Source organism: Bidens hawaiensis, unplaced genomic scaffold (assembly GCF_021521415.1).
Source record: "Bidens hawaiensis isolate Kalapana, Puna unplaced genomic scaffold, B.hawaiensis_p1.1 tig00086596_1, whole genome shotgun sequence".
Lineage (NCBI taxonomy): Eukaryota > Viridiplantae > Streptophyta > Magnoliopsida > Asterales > Asteraceae > Bidens > Bidens hawaiensis.
In genome coordinates this window covers 6,766-23,871 of record NW_027504227.1, presented here as the reverse complement: position 1 = coordinate 23,871, position 17,106 = coordinate 6,766, and the positions used below count along the sequence as shown (strand labels likewise).

At 42.7% G+C, this 17,106-nt stretch overlaps 1 protein-coding gene across 1 annotated transcript; it reads left to right on the top strand.

Moving 5' to 3' along the window:
- Positions 1-9,214: 9,214 nt before the first annotated feature.
- Positions 9,215-10,668, top strand: LOC143607785 (universal stress protein PHOS32-like). Its single transcript, XM_077083101.1, has 3 exons — positions 9,215-9,401; positions 9,516-9,622; positions 10,447-10,668. The coding sequence occupies exons 1-3, from the start codon at positions 9,215-9,217 to the stop codon at positions 10,666-10,668; spliced, it is 516 nt and encodes a 171-aa protein (XP_076939216.1).
- The last annotated feature ends 6,438 nt before the right edge of the window (positions 10,669-17,106 follow it).

Below are 17,106 nucleotides of genomic sequence, written 5' to 3'. Positions count from 1 at the left end.
CGGGGATGTTATTTCTGTTTTCGCAAGCATTGCCCAGAAGATCCTTCTTGGTTTCAATTCCCAGCGGAGCGCTAGGTATGTGAAGGGTTTTGCCTTAACACTGTACCAGCGCTCGTCTTACGGTTACTTTACTTCCAAGGTATTCCTGGCATCAATTCCCTGCGAGTGCTAGGTATGTGAAGGGTTTTGCCTTTACACTGTACCCGCACCCGTCTTATAGTTACTTGGTTGCTGAGGAATATTTGGCTTCAATTCCCTGCGGGTGCTAGGTATGTGAAGGTTTTGCCTTTACACTGTACCCGCATCCGTCTTATGGTTACTTGTTCGCCAAGGTTTACTTGGCTTCAATTCCCTGCGGGTGCTAGGTATGTGAAGGGTTTTGCCTTTACACTGTACCCGCATCCGTCTTACGGTTACTTGTTTGCCAAGGTAAGGGGTATTTTCCCGCTTACTTTTTAATATTTTTAAATTTTGAATTTTGAAATTCGAAAGGTTGGTGGAAAGATAGGAACAGTCCAAACCTCTGAACGTCGTGCGACGGTTTCTTCTGACTGTGTCAGGACGTGCAGGAAGTTATGGTGACGTGACAGTACATGGTCATTCCAGACGCTTTTTACGGCGCGTGGGCGCGATTTTTCGGGCGCGTGGCCGCGAAATTAATGGCAGTCGTCTTGTCAACAGCTGTTGCCAGCTTGCCTGGTGCCACATGTCACGGTTTCATTGCACCTTCAATTTCTCTCTCCTTCACATTAAATTCACCGCATTAATTGCGATCACTATATAAAGGGGAAGAGGGTCCTTTGTAATTCACACCTTTACTTCTTCTTCATCTCTAAGGCGATTTCTGGTGAATACTCTCTTATTCAGCTGAGCATTCCTCCGAAATCGTTTCTTCTTCCTCTACGATATGTCTTCCCATGATGCTGAAGCTGTAGCCGACGATAGGAGTACTGCTGGCGAGTGCCAGTGTGCTCTACCTGTCGATCAGTACCAGTACGTCGTCAGGAAATTCATGCTTGAGTCTCTTGAGCCTGAGTTTCCTGAACCCCACCAGACTGTGTACGATGCCCCCAGCGGCAAGATCGGGGTATATGCTGCATTCTTTGTTTATGGGAACCTTAGGTTCCCATTGACAAAGTTTGTGTACCGTGTCCTGGAGAGGCACGGTGTGCACCTGACCGAGGTGCATCCGATGGCGATTGCCAAGATCCGGCACTTCGAGTGGGTGTGCCGGATTCTGGGTATTGAGCCCTATGTGGACCGCCTGATGACCTTCTATACTTGGAGGTGCATCCAGGGGTGGTACACCCTGACAACCCGTATCAAGGGTTTGAAGATTTGCGTGACCGAGCGCAGTCTCCGATCGTGGAAGCGGGAGTTCTTCTACATTTCTGCCCGTGCCATCCCTATTGCCATGAAGTTTAAGAAGGGGCAAGCGCTTCCGAGCCTTCACGCTTCCAACTACCAGGAGGCGGAATGGTTCGCGAAGATATCCCGTGTCCAATCTCCGGTTTACCGGTTTGCGGAGGCCGGGATGGTGATGCTGGGGATGAGCCGGGTATGGAAGGAGGCGTCTCGGATTCCCATCCTTCTCGAATACGGTTTGAACTCTATTCCTTATGGTATGTCTTGTCTTTCTTGCTGATATGAGTTTGTCTTCTAACTGTTTCTTTTCTTTCAGAGGGGAACGATTTGGAGTCGCTCCTGTACCCGCGGGAAGCTGACGGTCCCGTGCGGGTGGGTACTCGTGCTCTAGATGAGAACGAGTTGCCCATCCTGGAACAAACAGCGGATCGGTTTGTGGAGGTCTATCCGCTGGGCCACGAGATCCTGAGCCACCGGCGGCCAGGTAAGGCGATATTCTATCCTAAACCCCTCAATGCTGTACCCGCTGGTGGAATTCCTGACATCCTGTCTTCTGAGGAATCCGCAGATGGTCCGCCGCTGGTGCGGAAGAAGAAGGCTGCCGGCGGGAAAGGGAAGGAGAAGGCGGCCTCCACAGCCGATCCAGTGGTTCTATCTGACACTGAGTCAGATAGTGAAGAGGTGGCGGGGAACCCCGGTGGTGAGAAGACCACTGCTCCGGAGGCTACGACTGTTACCTCCGGAGAACCAACGACGACGACGGTGACCGGCATCAAGAGACCGGCTCCATCGGGCTCGTCCCCGCCCGTCCGTACGTTCAGGCTCAAGAAAACCCGTAAGTACAAACATCCTTGTTTTTGTAGATTTATCACTTTATAAATTTATTGAAACTCTTATCTTCTTGTGCAGGCGTGGATGTTGACGCATTCCAGGGTGGAATGCCGAGTAGTACCTCTCCGCCGATGACGGTAGGCTTGGTCAGCCTACCTGAGGCGTCGACCCAGGCGCCTGCGCCTGCTCCCGCTGGTTCAGTTGCTCACTCTGAGCCGACTGTTCCAGCCGAGTTGTCGTCACCGCCGGCCGTGAGTGCGATTTTTACAGCATCCGTCACCGAGCCGGCGGTTACGATTCCTGCGGATTCTGCGGCAGCGACTGCGGCGGCTGCCACCATGCCCCCGCCACCGGCACCGACGGCCGGCCCATCAGGTACGCATGGGAGTACTCGCCAATCTTTGCCACCTTCCCATCTGCCTGACCTTTTGGATGGGTTTCCTTTGGGTTCAGGTGATGGGTTTGGCGGCTATCGGCCTGTTATAGACCCTACAGGTGCGTAGGGTTCCTTCGGCCCTTTTTCACTTTTATTTTTTATCATCTTTTTCCTAACTGCTTTTTTGTTTTTTGCAGTGTCGGATTCCAATGAAGTGTATGTTCCGCGATGGAACATACGCCGAGGAACAACCCTTCGCACCCCTGTGGAGTGCGTGGAATGGGCTCGCCACGCTGCTCCCCAGGGTGCGTTGGGGGAAGCCATGGCTAGCTACCGGAGGGTAGGCTAACCAATGAGCTTCGGGTTCTCCAGGCCCGGATGCAGCCGCGCGTCGAGCTGCTTTGTCGTGAAAACGACAAGTTAAAAGCAGCTCGTGCCAAGGAAGTATCTCGAGCGCGGGCTCTTCGGGAGGAGAACCAACAGTTGGCCGCAGCTGCTGCGGAGAAGGAGAAGGCCTTCAAGGCCCTCGAGGTTGAAGTTCAAGCGCGACTCGAGGCCCGCTCCAAGGCTGCCCAAGCTGTTAACGAACAGCTTCGGCTAGCTAAGGAGACTGCGAGGAACGCAACCGAGAGGGCCACCAAGGCTGAAGCCGTTGCTGAGCCTTTACGCGTGGAGAACGAGGAGCTCAAGGCCAAATTAGAGGCTCTCCAACGTGCTCATGATGCTTTGGCGATGGAAGATGCCAAGAAGCTCCAAGAGATCCTGGACCAGAGGGGTGTGCTTGACCACACCGAGCGGAAGCTTAAGGGCGTTGAAGAGGCTGCTGCAAAGGAAGTGCTACTTGCCAACCTCAACAAAAGCGAAGCCGAACGCGCCTGCACCCAAGCTCAAGCCGCCCTTAAAGAAGCTCTGGTTGCCAAGGAATGGCTTCTTCGAGAAGCGTTGCCTCAGGTGTGTTTATCTTTACGTCTTCACGCTTTCCTTTGTACATAGAAAAGGTGTTTTGACACTTGTATATTTTCTTTTATAGGTTGTGCATCGGGTCTTCTCAGAGACATCCTACGACGATGCTATGAGCGCAGCCCTCAACGCTTCTCACGAGGATGGGGAACGGGCCGGCTTCCTGCTTGGTCTAGGGTTCGTTGAGAAAGGCTTCCCGCCTTCCAACTTCCCTTTGTACAATGTTGATACTGAAGCCATATATGACCAAGCAGTAAATCAATACGCCGCCTTCCCGCATCCAGTGGTGGAGAAGGTGAACCAAGTAGCTGCTGCTGATGATGGGTTAGCTATCCTTAAAGCTTTCCTCGAACCGCCCCGTTCTTCTGATGGAGCGGGTCCAAGTGGAAGCGGCCCTGAAGCTTGATCCTGAAGATCCCTTCCCATTGCTAGGATAGTCTTGTACGGCTGTATTTATTTTTTCTTTTCGTAGGCGGGTAGTTACCCGGCCATTGTAATAATTCATTTGTGAAATATAAATCTTTTTGCGTATAAGATTGTTATTTCCTTCTTTGGGTTTCTTGCTTTATAAACTTATGACTTGCATACTTAGTTTAAATTAGCAATTTTCCCAGTGTTTAGAATAAGTTAACCTGTTGAACGTGGTTGATAATGGGTTAAAGTTTTGCTTCCTCTTTCGTGATTGTGCGGGTAGAACCGTCACTTGCACTTAGTAGGATGGCTAAACTTTAACCTTCATCTGACCTGCGTGTAGGTTTTCCTCATTTTTTGCGGATAAGTTAACCTTTGAACGTGGTTGATAATAGGTGTGAAGTTTTGCTTCCTCTTTCGTGATTGTGCGGGTGGAACCGTCACTTGCACTTAGTAGGATGGCAAAACTTTACCCTTATCTGACCTGCGTGTAGGTTTTCCTCACCCTTTGAGGATAAGTTAACCTTTGAACGTGGTTGATAATAGGTGTGAAGTTTTGCTTCCTCTTTCGTGATTGTGCGGGTGGAACCGTCACTTGCACTTAGTAGGATGGCAAAACTTTACCCTTATCTGACCTGCGTGTAGGTTTTCCTCATCCTTTTAAGAATTTTGTTTTGAACCGTTCGACGCGCGGTTGTCGATAGGTTAGTGTTCAGTTTCCTTTCATGATTCATGCGGGTAGACCGGCACTTTCATTTAATGGGATAATTGAACTCTTCCCCTTCAACTGACCTGCGTGAAGGTTTTGTCCTGTTATTGGGTTTGTGCGGGTAGGACCGCCTTCCCACGCAACGACTTCACGTAATTATGCGGTGAAAGCCGGCATATTAGTGTTCAGAAAAGTAAAATCATCAGCTTCGATGTTCTAAAGAGAATCATTTCCATTAGAAGTGGCTCTTGGCCTTTTCTTTACAAATTGGAAATGATTTACATGCAAATTGTGTAAATGAGCTCCCTTCCATGTTGGGATGGGAGTGCCATCGAGCCGATACGCACCTGGTTCGGGATCTCGTTCTTTACGCAGCATGTAGTCTCGACATTGAAGCTGGAATTTTTATTCGTGTTTTCCCCAACTGAGGTTCTACACGCACCCGCCTGCTCAGCCTTTATTGCGCCACGAGGTGCGCGAGCGTCCCATCTCTGACAAATGCTTCGACCATGTCTTTTACGTCTATGCATTCTTCAGTGTTGTGGCCTTTTGTCTTGTGAAAGTCACAGTATTTGCTCCGATCAGCATCATGACGATGTCGGATTATTGGAGGCTTTGGCCACGGGAGCTCTTCAGTGGCGAATACCTCAGTGACGCTTTTGGTGAGTGGCGTCCATCTGGAGTTCCGGTGCGGCTGTACATTATCCCTTCCGCCCAATCGATGTTGCAAGCCGGATGAGGTGTCAAAGTTTACCCTTGACTGCCAAATGCCTAGCTTCCGCTTTTTATTTAGTCGGGCGGTGAGGACGTTGTCTTCTCTCGTCTTCTGAGTGTAGAGGTTTGTGCTCTGTGGGAGATCTCTACCCAGTTGCTTCTCCGTTTCCGCATAGCGTTTTGCTGCTGTCATGATGGCATCCCATGTGGACGGCATGCAATCTTTACCCGTTAGGGTGCGGATGAGCTCTGGGTCATGCGCGCCCTGGATGAAGGCGGCGCGAACAAGATCTTCGCTGATATTGCCCAAACTTAGCTTCTTTGAGTTGAAGCGAGTGATGAAGTTTGGCAGAGATTCATCTTCTTCTCGTATGCATTTGAGGATTGTCCATTGCTCCTCGGTATACTTCCGTTGCTGACTGAAGTGTTGGCTAAACTTCTGCTGGAAGTCTGCCCAGTCGTAGATGTGGTTGACCGGTAGACGATCAAACCAAGCTCTAGCAGCCCCAACAAGCGTCATTTGGAACATGTAACACCACGTGGGTTCCGTCCAATTGCTGACGGTTGCCCCCGCTATGAACCTGTTCAAATGATCGTCTGGATCAGATATACCGTCATATGTGCCTATGTTAGGCATTTGTTTGGCACTCTTTGGGGCGATTGCTTCCGCAATGTCCCTTGCAAATTTGGACGTTCCCGCATTTGCAACGTTTGGTCTGAACGTTTTGGAGAAGTCTCGTGGACTTCCACCTGTGCTTTTTGGTTTGAAGGCTTGTCCAAAATGCCTTATCGGTTGGGATTCCATTTCCTTACGCTTCCCTTTTGCCCTATGGCGAGGGTTCGCGTCGGAGTCGGAGTCCGAGTCATCCTCCAAGTATTCGAATTCGTCAGCCTGTTGTACGGAACGCAAGCGCTCGTCCAACTCAGCCTGGAATTCTTTTTGTCGTGCCTCCGCCCATGCCTTAACTTCATCGAGAGTTTGGCGGGGGAGTCTTCGTTTCTCAAACTGGGTATCGGTGGATCCCAGTAGGCGATCATTTACTGCACTTGTCCCAGCTTGAGTAACTGGGGTAGTGTTTGTAAAATTTACTTCACTTGCCCCGGCTTGGGTAACCGGGGTAGTGTTTGTAAAAACTGTGCTGCCGGTATTCCCCCCAGTAACTGGGGTTGTGGTTACCGGAATTTCTCTAACCATCTTTGTAGAAAGTTTGAAAAAAACTGGAGAAGAATAAAGTTCTAGCTTTATGCACGGATGGCGCCAATGAAGAAACACTAGCCGGACCCCGGGCAGATTACTGGTAACCTGGGGGTTAGATAGATGTTTCCCACGAGGGGTTAGACCCTGAGAAGATGGTTCTTCTGATAACCTGCAAAACAGACACCGTGAGCTTGTCACCGAGAAGGGGGGGGGGTTCCTCCTTGTGACCACCCTCCGGCGTGAGAATCAGACTAGATTGCTCTTTAAATATAAATGTATATTAAGAGATTACTAGAGCAGATATCAGGTATAATATGATAAGATATGTTAAGATATGATGATCATACCATTTGTGGTATTTATAGCCGAAGGTAGGTTTCCAAGGAGGTATGGCCGGCTGCAACAGTGTTCCTGTTCCACCAACAGTGGCCTACGCACGTGCCCTGCTGGTAGTTGGTGGGTAGGTAGCGGCTGATAGCGACCAGGCCTGCTGTATACTATTCCTTTTCCACCAACTGCCGGCTACGCACGTGGTATGACAAGAGTTGGTGAGTAGGCAGCGGCTAATAGTGACATACAGTGTAGGAGCATGCTGCTTGCCATACTGTTGTCCATAAGCTGTCGTATCTTTAGTCAGATCTTTTTCCCATACCTCGTCAGGTACAGTACAGAAGATCTTCCCGTATTGTACGGACTGGCTTATTTGGGCGGGAGTATTCCCCCTCCCGCCCTTGTGCGGGATTGTTCCCGGCTTCGCTCATTCCTTCAGGTGACACTGAATGAGAGCTAAGTGTCTTGTGCGTGTAGCCTTGCTGCGCGGGTGGCCTTCCCTAATGGCTTGTATCCGAGGCTGCGGGGACAGGCGGAGTTCTTCACCATTGGGAGGCATTTCCTGCGGGACCAGCTTGCGTACTGCGCGTAAGGACGTCACGTCTCTGAGCATGGTTGGTCCTGCGGATCTAGTTGGTTTCTGCGCAGACATCCCTGTTTAAGGTGAGTCTCGCGGGTCCAACTGGGCTCTGCTGGGACCTACCTCTTCAGATGGATAAGAAATTGAGTGCTTGGAATAAACAATGCTATGTCGTTAATCATGCCATGACATATGGCAACTTGTTTTCAATAAATCTGATGGTTCATATGACCTCTTAAGAATGTGTTCGGATATCTCAGAAGTAAATTCTTATTACTATTAAGTACGTCACTTAACTTTTGATTGTTGCATTATTAATGGACATGGATGTCAGGTTTGTGTCAAACTATCAGGACGCGTTTGTTTCACGGACTTTTTTTAAAGGATTTGGAATTGGAATTGAAATGGAATGTTTGATAATCCCTGTCATGTGTTTGGTTGGTTAATATGTATTGGAATTGGAATTGGTTTCGAGCTGACACGAGTTTTCGCACTAGACGGGTTGGGTTTCGGTTTCTTTTGTTTGTTTTTGGTCGGTTACGGATTCGTTTTCGGCCTTTTGTTTCGTTGTGGTCGGTTTTTCGGTTTCATTTCTGTTCGGTTTCAGTTTTTTTGTTTCGTTTTGATCGATTTTTTCGGTTTCCATCAATTCGGTTCAGTTTTGGTTTGTGTTTCGTTTTCGTCGACTTTCGGTTTCGGTTCATTTCTCGTTTTTTTAGAGGTTTTTATTGTTAACAAGAAAATCCTTTATTTTCCATAACAATCCTTTAAAATATGTGGGATTTTAAAATCCTATGAAATGTGGGATTTGATGGGATTTAGTTTCCATTCCCACTCTTTCATTTAATGAAACGAACATATCAATTCATGGGATTTAAAATCTCAGTTCTTAAAATTCCTTCTAAATCTTTGAAACGAACAAGACCTCAATATATAATAAACATGAAAGTTCATTTTACTTGTAGAGAAAACCTCAAGTTTTACTAAGAATCACACCAACTAAAAGAATCAAATATTTTTAATGGTTTTGATCAACACGTCATATAGATGTAAAAACTAAAAACAATGACTTTAATATAGATAAACTACATTATTTTCTTGCCGATGTTTCAAATCTCAAATAAAACTCTTAATTTTACTAATAGAAGAGCACGGTGTACTTCACTTATTTTGTGATTCAAGCGATAATAATTAGATATATCAGATAAAAAAGAATTTATTTGGGGTTTAAACATTCATACGCATTAACTTTTAGTTTATTATATATCACTAATAAATAGTACTCATGGTAACCAAAAAATGTTACATCAGATTTTGTTTTTTAACAACGCGCACACTCCTATCCTAATTCTATATTTACATCACTCTTACTCACAATGAAAGTTGTAATCCACTTATCTGCTACTTACAAACCCGCTAGCTATGTAAGTTTTTAGATAGATAAGAACTAAGAAGACAAGAATTTAAAAGAAAACAACCAAGTTTTATACGTGTTTTTGTTTTTGTTTTTGTTAATAAAAACAAGAAGAATAATAAAAAAGAAACAAAGACCGAAGGAAAACCGGTGTCAAAAAGAAAACCATGGAAGCAAATCAGTCTAACGCCAAAACCGCCGTCACACAGTTTTGTTTCTTCACGACACCTGTAAATACTATATAGGACCGCCATACTAAATGCACCAAATCTACCTACTAGTCTCTAGACACACACACACACACTTGTAGATTTAGTAACTGAATCATGAGCCAGCTGAAATCAATGGCAACGAAGGAACGGAAGATACTGGTGGGCGTGGACGAAGGAGAAGAGAGTGCTTACGCTCTCTCGTGGTGCCTTAACAACGTCGTCACCGAGCATTCTAAAGACACCCTCGTACTCCTCTATGTCACACCACCGCATGTTGTCTACTCAGCTCTCGACGGAACAGGTACAACATGTACAATGCATGCATGATCATATTAGTTATAATTTAATAAACGATTCATTACATGTCAATGTCATTTTCAATAACCACACGCTTATTATTATTAATTTTCATCAGGATACTTGTTTTCTCAAGATATAATCGCCTCCATGGATAGGTACCGAAAGGAGGTAGCTGAAACTGTCATCGACAAAGCCAAGCTGCTTTGCAAACACCTTCAAAACGTGAGGTTTTTTTTTATTTTTTTTTTCCTTTTCCAAAGCTAGGATCAGTAAAACCCATAGTAAATACTAAATTAAGCGACCGATTTGTGACTGAAGTTATATTGGTCGCGAAGTTAGCTTACTTTACAAGATTAAAATACTAAATTAAGTCTGGTCCGGTTGCAACTTAATGACCGTTTAAACTCACTAGTAAATTAATTAAAAAGATTAAAATTTGGGAAAATGACTCAAAATGTACTTCCATTTGAACGGTACAATTCAAGAATTGTCAATTTGGCATCTTTGTTCCCAAAATGCCCATCCTTAAATCTCGTCAAATTGATGGCTTTATGCATTACTCAACAAGATTTTTAACTAATACTAACAATTTAAGCAATTATAATAAAATGGCATTTAAGCGAGCAACAAGTGACTAGCCATATTCTGCCACTTGTCATAAAATCTCGCCGGAAGCCAAAAAAATCTTGTCGGAATCCAAAAAAATATCGTGGAATGCCTAAAAGATCCCTCCACTCTGATGATTAAAAAAATAAAAACCTGCCGTACTGACAGTGTTATGATGCAGGAATCTTGTTGGTTGGAAATCTCATCAGCTAATAATTAAAAAGTGTTCGTGTGGACAGGATTGAGGGTGGATATTGTTGTAATTGACATTTTGATCATTTTCCGTTGAATTTTCGACTCTAAAATATGATAGTATAAATTAGAGCTATATTGAGAACTGTTTTTTCTTTCTTTCTTTGGCTTTTGATTATTCACTAGAAAAGCGGGCAAAAAATATGAAGAAACTAGATGTATGTTAAAATTTGGGTTGGTGTGTGCAGGTGAAGGTGGAGACAAGAGTGCAGATAGGTGATCCAAGGGATGTGATATGTGAAGTAGCGGAGAAGATGAGCGTTGACATGGTGGTGTTGGGCAGCCATGGGTACGGTTTGATCAAGAGGGCGTTTCTTGGTAGTGTGAGCAATCACTGTGTGCAGAACTGCAAGTGTCCGGTCTTGATCGTCAAGAGGCCCAAGAACGTTGCTACAACTTCCACCACTTGAGGTTGAAGATCGGATAATGCTATAAGTTATAACTAATGAATTGTGTTTGATGTTCGTTTTTCATTTAGTTTATGGTTGATGTTATGAACCTTTGTTTTTTACTGGCTTTGTAATTATGGCATGAGCTGTAAATTGCAAGAACATAGTGATGATGGCTTTCAACCACTGGTGTGAGAGGTAAAGCTGGTGAAGTGTTAGGGTTGCAACAATATATAAGCATGTATTCAGAAGCTGCTTAAGAGACTGATTGTGTGCTTCATATCCGGTTTGATTGTTTTGTTATTTTTAATCATAATCTTGATCAGAAATCTCTCTTGTGTTCAATCCAATCTGTATGCTTGTAATTTTCTTTTGTATAATCAGTTGCGTTAAACCGATTAGAGTGTTATTGGATCTATTATGTTCTTAGTTTCAGAGAGAGATTTCTGATTCGAATTTGGAATAAGTGGTTAATGATTATGTCATGTTTATGTTAAATAATAAACAAAAATCAATCGTTTTCTTAGATTCTGACATAACATTAATTTTAACCTAAACATTTCACCATCATCATCATACTCAGTAAAATCCCAGCAATAGCAAAGCTATGGTAGGGTCTGAGGAGGGTACCTCGTAGGAATAGAGAGGCTGCTTCTAGTGAGACCCCCCCCCCCCCAGCTCGATAGTAGTTTTGCATCAAGCCTTGGACATAAGGTAATAACACTGAACCACCGGGACACCAGCCGATTGGTGCGTGTACCCTTGTCTTTCGGCTATCAACGCCACCACATGATGCCTAATTAACCTTTCGCCACTTTTAATGTTATTTTCACGAGGTTAGTAAAATAACGTCAAAATTAGTGCAATTTCACTCTTGCCCACCCGAGTGTTCACACATATATATACATTATAGGGACGCACCGCAAGCAGGACGCTTTAAGCTAAACATCTAAGAATTCATTTGGATGTGAAGAAGACAGAGGCAACAATGAAAACTTTATAGTTGATTCGGTCATTCGGTCACAACCATATAACAAGTTAAACTGTTGAATGCCTCAATGTTGCTATTAATGGAGCTAAATAAACTCAATGCCTTGCAGTTGACCCAAAAAAAGTCAAATCAGCCAGATTGAAACAACGTGTTCCTACTGAGTCAAAACAAAAGTTGTATCCACATTAGAAAGAATGAAATGCCTCTAAGAAATGAACAAATCTTAAACCTGCAGATTGATTCCATCAGATCAAACAAAACTAATATGAGTATTTAATTATTAAGTATCTTGTCAAGATGCGCGCTATAAAGTCGGGTGTCATTAGATCTTTCCGTCTCTATTGTCAAATTCAACACAATGTATTGGTTTAGCAAAACATGTGTCCCTGTTGTCAAGATCAACCGCTTGATCGTCACAAACAAACTTCCAAGTATCTAGTTATCAAAAATATAAACAAGATCAAAATAGGAAAGCCACTTCTTACATACATATAAATATCCTTTTGCTTGACCTTACAGAACTAGTTGCCAGTAGTCTCATCCTTATGCTTTTTGGGAAGAGTTGCTTTGTACACTCCTGTGTGAATCTCTTCCTTCATCATATCTTTCTCCGTCTTGTAGCCCTCTGGTATATGAAAGCACGCAAGACAGTGCTCCGTCTCTGTTTTACCTTCGATTACAAAAATAGTGTTGTCTTCAAAAGAGGCCTTGAAGTCCTGTGTCTTGAATTCGGTCTTAGTTAAGGACACGCATAGGCTTTCACCAGTTGATTCTATCTGCTAGAATTCTCCGCTACTCATTTTTACGTACAGGCTTTCATCAGTGGTCACCTTATTAATTGTGAAGGACCTACAACCCGCATCCGGGCAGGCTATTAATGGGAAAATGTTCTGTTGTAGATATGTGCGATCAAACAACGCGTCTGCAGTCATGAAGATGCATATATATAACGGAGGGATTTGTTCTGGTTGATATTAAATTGCTGATAAAAAAAATGAGAGACAATAATAAATATATATACCAGAGAAAGCATCAAAATCTTCGAGCTTCCAGAGTTGGTTCCAGGTGCGAAGGGCAGTAGACAGAAAGTTGGTAAACCTTAGCAGTCTGTACCTGAGTGTGTAGAGGGTCACTAATAGCAGTCCGCCTCCCTTGATCAGCCACTTTAAACCCCTCTTCTTGTCACAGGCCATGGGCAGATTCATGCCAGCCAGGTAGGTTGTAACTCTGTCTGCGGTGCTGCCTTGGACAAGCAACTGGTTACCGTCAATTCTTGCCACCACATCTTCTACTAGTCCATCCATCTTCACAACTATACTTAGTTCTACGTCAGTTTCTAGCTGCTTCAGTACTCCAGGATCTTGCATAACTATGTGCTTGCCTTCAACTTTAGTGAATGATAACGAAGAAGCAACGGGCATCAGTAGCAATTGAGTCTTGAGCCATTGTTGATTAAATGAAACTGAATGAAGTCCAAAAGTGTAGTGTAGTGTTACTACATGCATCAAATTAAACAGACAAGAAATATAATAAGATAGGCAAAGAAAAAAAAACCAGCATGACTTGGCATCGGAATATAACCTCGTTTGCCAACGAACAGTTCAAGAAGGAACAAGCTGCTAATATCCGAGGCCTTCTTTCAGTCATGTTCTCTGTGTAAGCAAGAGAACGATATGCAGAGACAGATCTAGAAGCACTACGTCGAAGCATCTCGGTGTAATGGAATTTTGGAAGGCGCGAGACACGGGTTTGTGGCTGCCTGGACAATATTTTGAATCTCGTTTGAAATTATTCCCCTTGTTTTGTGTCAACAACGACTTGTTATAAACATCTCCACATATCTTGTAATTATTGTTGAGATTGTTGGGAAATCAGGCCTAAATGAACACAAACAAAACTTTTATTGTTGGGAAATCTATGCTATATATAATAACAACCTAGTATACTACAAACCTTAACAACAAAAAAATTCCAACTTTAAGTGACCGTTAAAAATTAGGGCTGTTCAAAAAGCTCGAGGCTCGAAACTCGGGCTCGTGGCTCGGTTGAATAAAACTAGCTATAAAAAGTTGGTTTGAAACATCCTGAGCTGATTTAGATCATTTTTGTATCCAGGCCAAAATCGACCCAGGCTCCGCTCGAGTCATGGCTCGGCTCGATGGCTCGATCTCAAGCTCGTTTAACTTCAAAATCGAGCTAGAGCCTAGCTAAGTTGCGTCGTTTAATTTCGAGCCCGAGCTCGAAACCACCCTGGCTCGACTCAAGCTCGACACGTGAACAGCCCTACGTTAAATGACCCATACCCGGTTTTCATCATAAAGCTCTTATATGGAACTTATAATCCAAGGTGCAATTTATTGGCTATCTTTTTGTTTATCATCGGTTTTTTTCATCTATTGTTCCGATTTAATCGATTACATGTGTATAGCATTCAAGACTCACGTATATATGGCGCCAATCTGCTATTTCAAATTGACGAGGTTTCATAATTAATTACTTGCTCATTGTTTACATAATGTGGGGCCTTAGTTGTTTGATACTGCTTTTGGAACGATTGAATTCCTTTCGAATTTAATGTTTTTAGATGTCCAGTTTCGGATTTTTGGGTAAATATTGGTTGCGGTGTTCATTACTCAAATTACAAGTATGTTCAATTAGTTAAAGTGAAATGCTAATAATGTTAAAAATGGGAGTTTGTATACATTATGGGTAGTATCAAGATAAATCACATTTGGTATTCAGTTTTATGGTTTTTATGTTTAAATCTCACTAGCTAATTAAGTTATTATTTTGGGATTTATAGGGATCAACACTTCAGATACTCTTTTTGATTAATGGTTCCAAATGAAAATTTGTGACAATCGGCTAAACAAGTCGATAGTCAATACAAACTTTAAACACGATATAATTTCGTTAAATGCCCTAGATTAAATTTTATTAATATAATCATCATGTGTGTGTATAGCAAAGCCCACTCATTTTCAGCATATGCATTGGTAGCTTTTAGAAGTAACCCACCAACAAAGTCTGTCACTCGTCCGTTTCTGCAAATCCACAGCTCAGATATCACCCCCACAACGTACTTGTTGGAATTATGGACCGGTTCGGGTAAGTTAATACGACCAACCGGGTTATGACCCGTAAGAGTTATACCGTAAGGTAACGAACAATAAACCCGCTTAAGTTAGTTAACCGGGTTAGACATTTTAACGAAATAAAATTACATGAAACGGGCTTTGAAGCAAGACATGAACTTTTTGGCCTATTGGGTTTATAACTAATTGGATTAGTTAAACCTAATTAAGGGGTTATATAAATATAGGATATTTTATAACCTTAACCTTAATCCAATTAACAAGTCCATCTCCTCTCTTCCTCCACTCCACCACCGTCCGACTGCCAGCCGCCGCTGACATCGCGGCTGCCACCGCCGCTGACAGCCGCCGCTAGCCGCTGCTGTTATAGCCGCCGTCAACCACTGCCGACCGGTGCCTCTGCTTGCTGTTCGCACACTACCCCCGCTGCTGTTGCCGTCATGCACGGCCCCGTTGGTCGTTGATCTCGTTGTGTCACCTAGCTCGGTTCGTTAGCCTTCGGTGTCTCAACCGGTTATTTATTAACCGAGGTAAACTTAAATATATCGTTAGTTATAATAATATATTTATTGTTTGACTCGTATTCGTATTGTCTGTAACCGGATATTGTCGGGTTTATTCGGTGCTGATTAATTGTATACTATCCGCTGCGTATAATTATTAATTAATTAGATTAATTATTATTTGCCATGTTTATTGAACAGGCTTTAATAAACAAAATTTTAACTGATCACCACTGAAACCCAACAGTATTCATGCCCGTCTTCTCTTGTCGTACCATCCACCATGTAATCCGGACCTCGGGTTCTGGTGCGCATTAGATATGCTCTTAGTGAGACATCATAGTTTATAACCCAGGCAAGTTGTGTTTTCATATAGAAGCTTTAAAAGCATTGGGAACATTGTAACTTTGTCATTCAAAAGAAAAAAAAAGGGATGGAGGAAAGATTCAAAGTATGATTCAGAAACTTTGATATAAATGCTCTGATTCTATGATACGAACTACATTTTACTTAAAAAAAAACGACACTTGTTGACACCCAAACACTCCGCATTGGTTTGTGTCAACGACTTCTCTTCCTATTCTTTTCTTTTCACGGCGAATTTCTTTTTAGTTTTTTTTTCATATATGAAACTTGAACCCAAGACTTCTCAAATCCTCTCGATCCAAGGTGCTTAATTAAAGACTTTGCCTTTGCCATTGACCAATGGACCACCATAGGAGAAAGAAACAATTGGGTTGAGATAATAAATATTTTACCCAATTTAGTATAAACATCCTAAATTTTTGGTATGCCAAATTAGGAATAATTTGTTTCGTAAACAATGAAGAACTTTAATTTGTTGTGTTTCCGTTGAGTTTAATAATAAAAATATTGGTATGACATTGGAAATAATTTGGTTCGTTTGTTGAAATTCATCCTTTTGATACTGTCTTGTCTTGATATTATTACTAGTTAGTTGATGACTTGATGTTGTTACCTTCTGAACCAATAACATGAGATTGATGGTTAAGACTTGAAATCTTATGGTCTCAAGTTCGAAACTTGACTCAATAGAGATTTTCCATAGTGGTGAATTTTCTGTTTGATTCTGTTTCTGAATTCTGAGTAAGTCAGACATGGAGCGTCAAAGTCACTATTGACGGTTGACATCCCATCTTAGGAAGACTCACTCATGTATCAAGAGTTGTTCCAAACACTGTCAGAAAAAGTTGTTATCAATAAAATTACAACTCTAACAAGATTGAACAAATTACAATCCTAAGAAATTAAAACCATTAGCAAAGTGCAAAAAGTCGTTACAAACAAAACTTAACATCGGCCAACGTACGGGATTACATGGGCCAATTAGCTCTACTTCACAAAAATAAGAATATCATGTTGATATTCGTTTAGCAACTCTTATCCTAAATATGCATGTACTTAATGGTATCATATTCAAAAATAAAGTTGCTCGAAAAAACTTGTTTTGTCATGAAAAGTGATAATCTTTCTTCAATGACAGACTCATAAGTTAGTTTTAATAGTTTGGAAAATTTGAAGGTCGACTAAATATCAAATTGTTTCGGTCCGAGTTTGGTTTGGTCGGTCACATGATATTATTAGCACTCCCTAAATTCACAAACTCAAACTCAAATAAAGTAATTTTTTTTCTTAGACCATCTCCTATGGAGATTGATATTCTTACAAAGGATTTTTGCTAACTCAACACACACTCCTTTTTTTCTATCCCCACTATATATTTTCTCTCTATCTTCAATCTAAGAACATTCACATTCTTTCCAGCATATGCTATATTATTTTCTTTTAACTATAAATCATACTTTTCAAATTTTATCTCTCATTTAAAAAAAAGAAAAAAACATTCGCA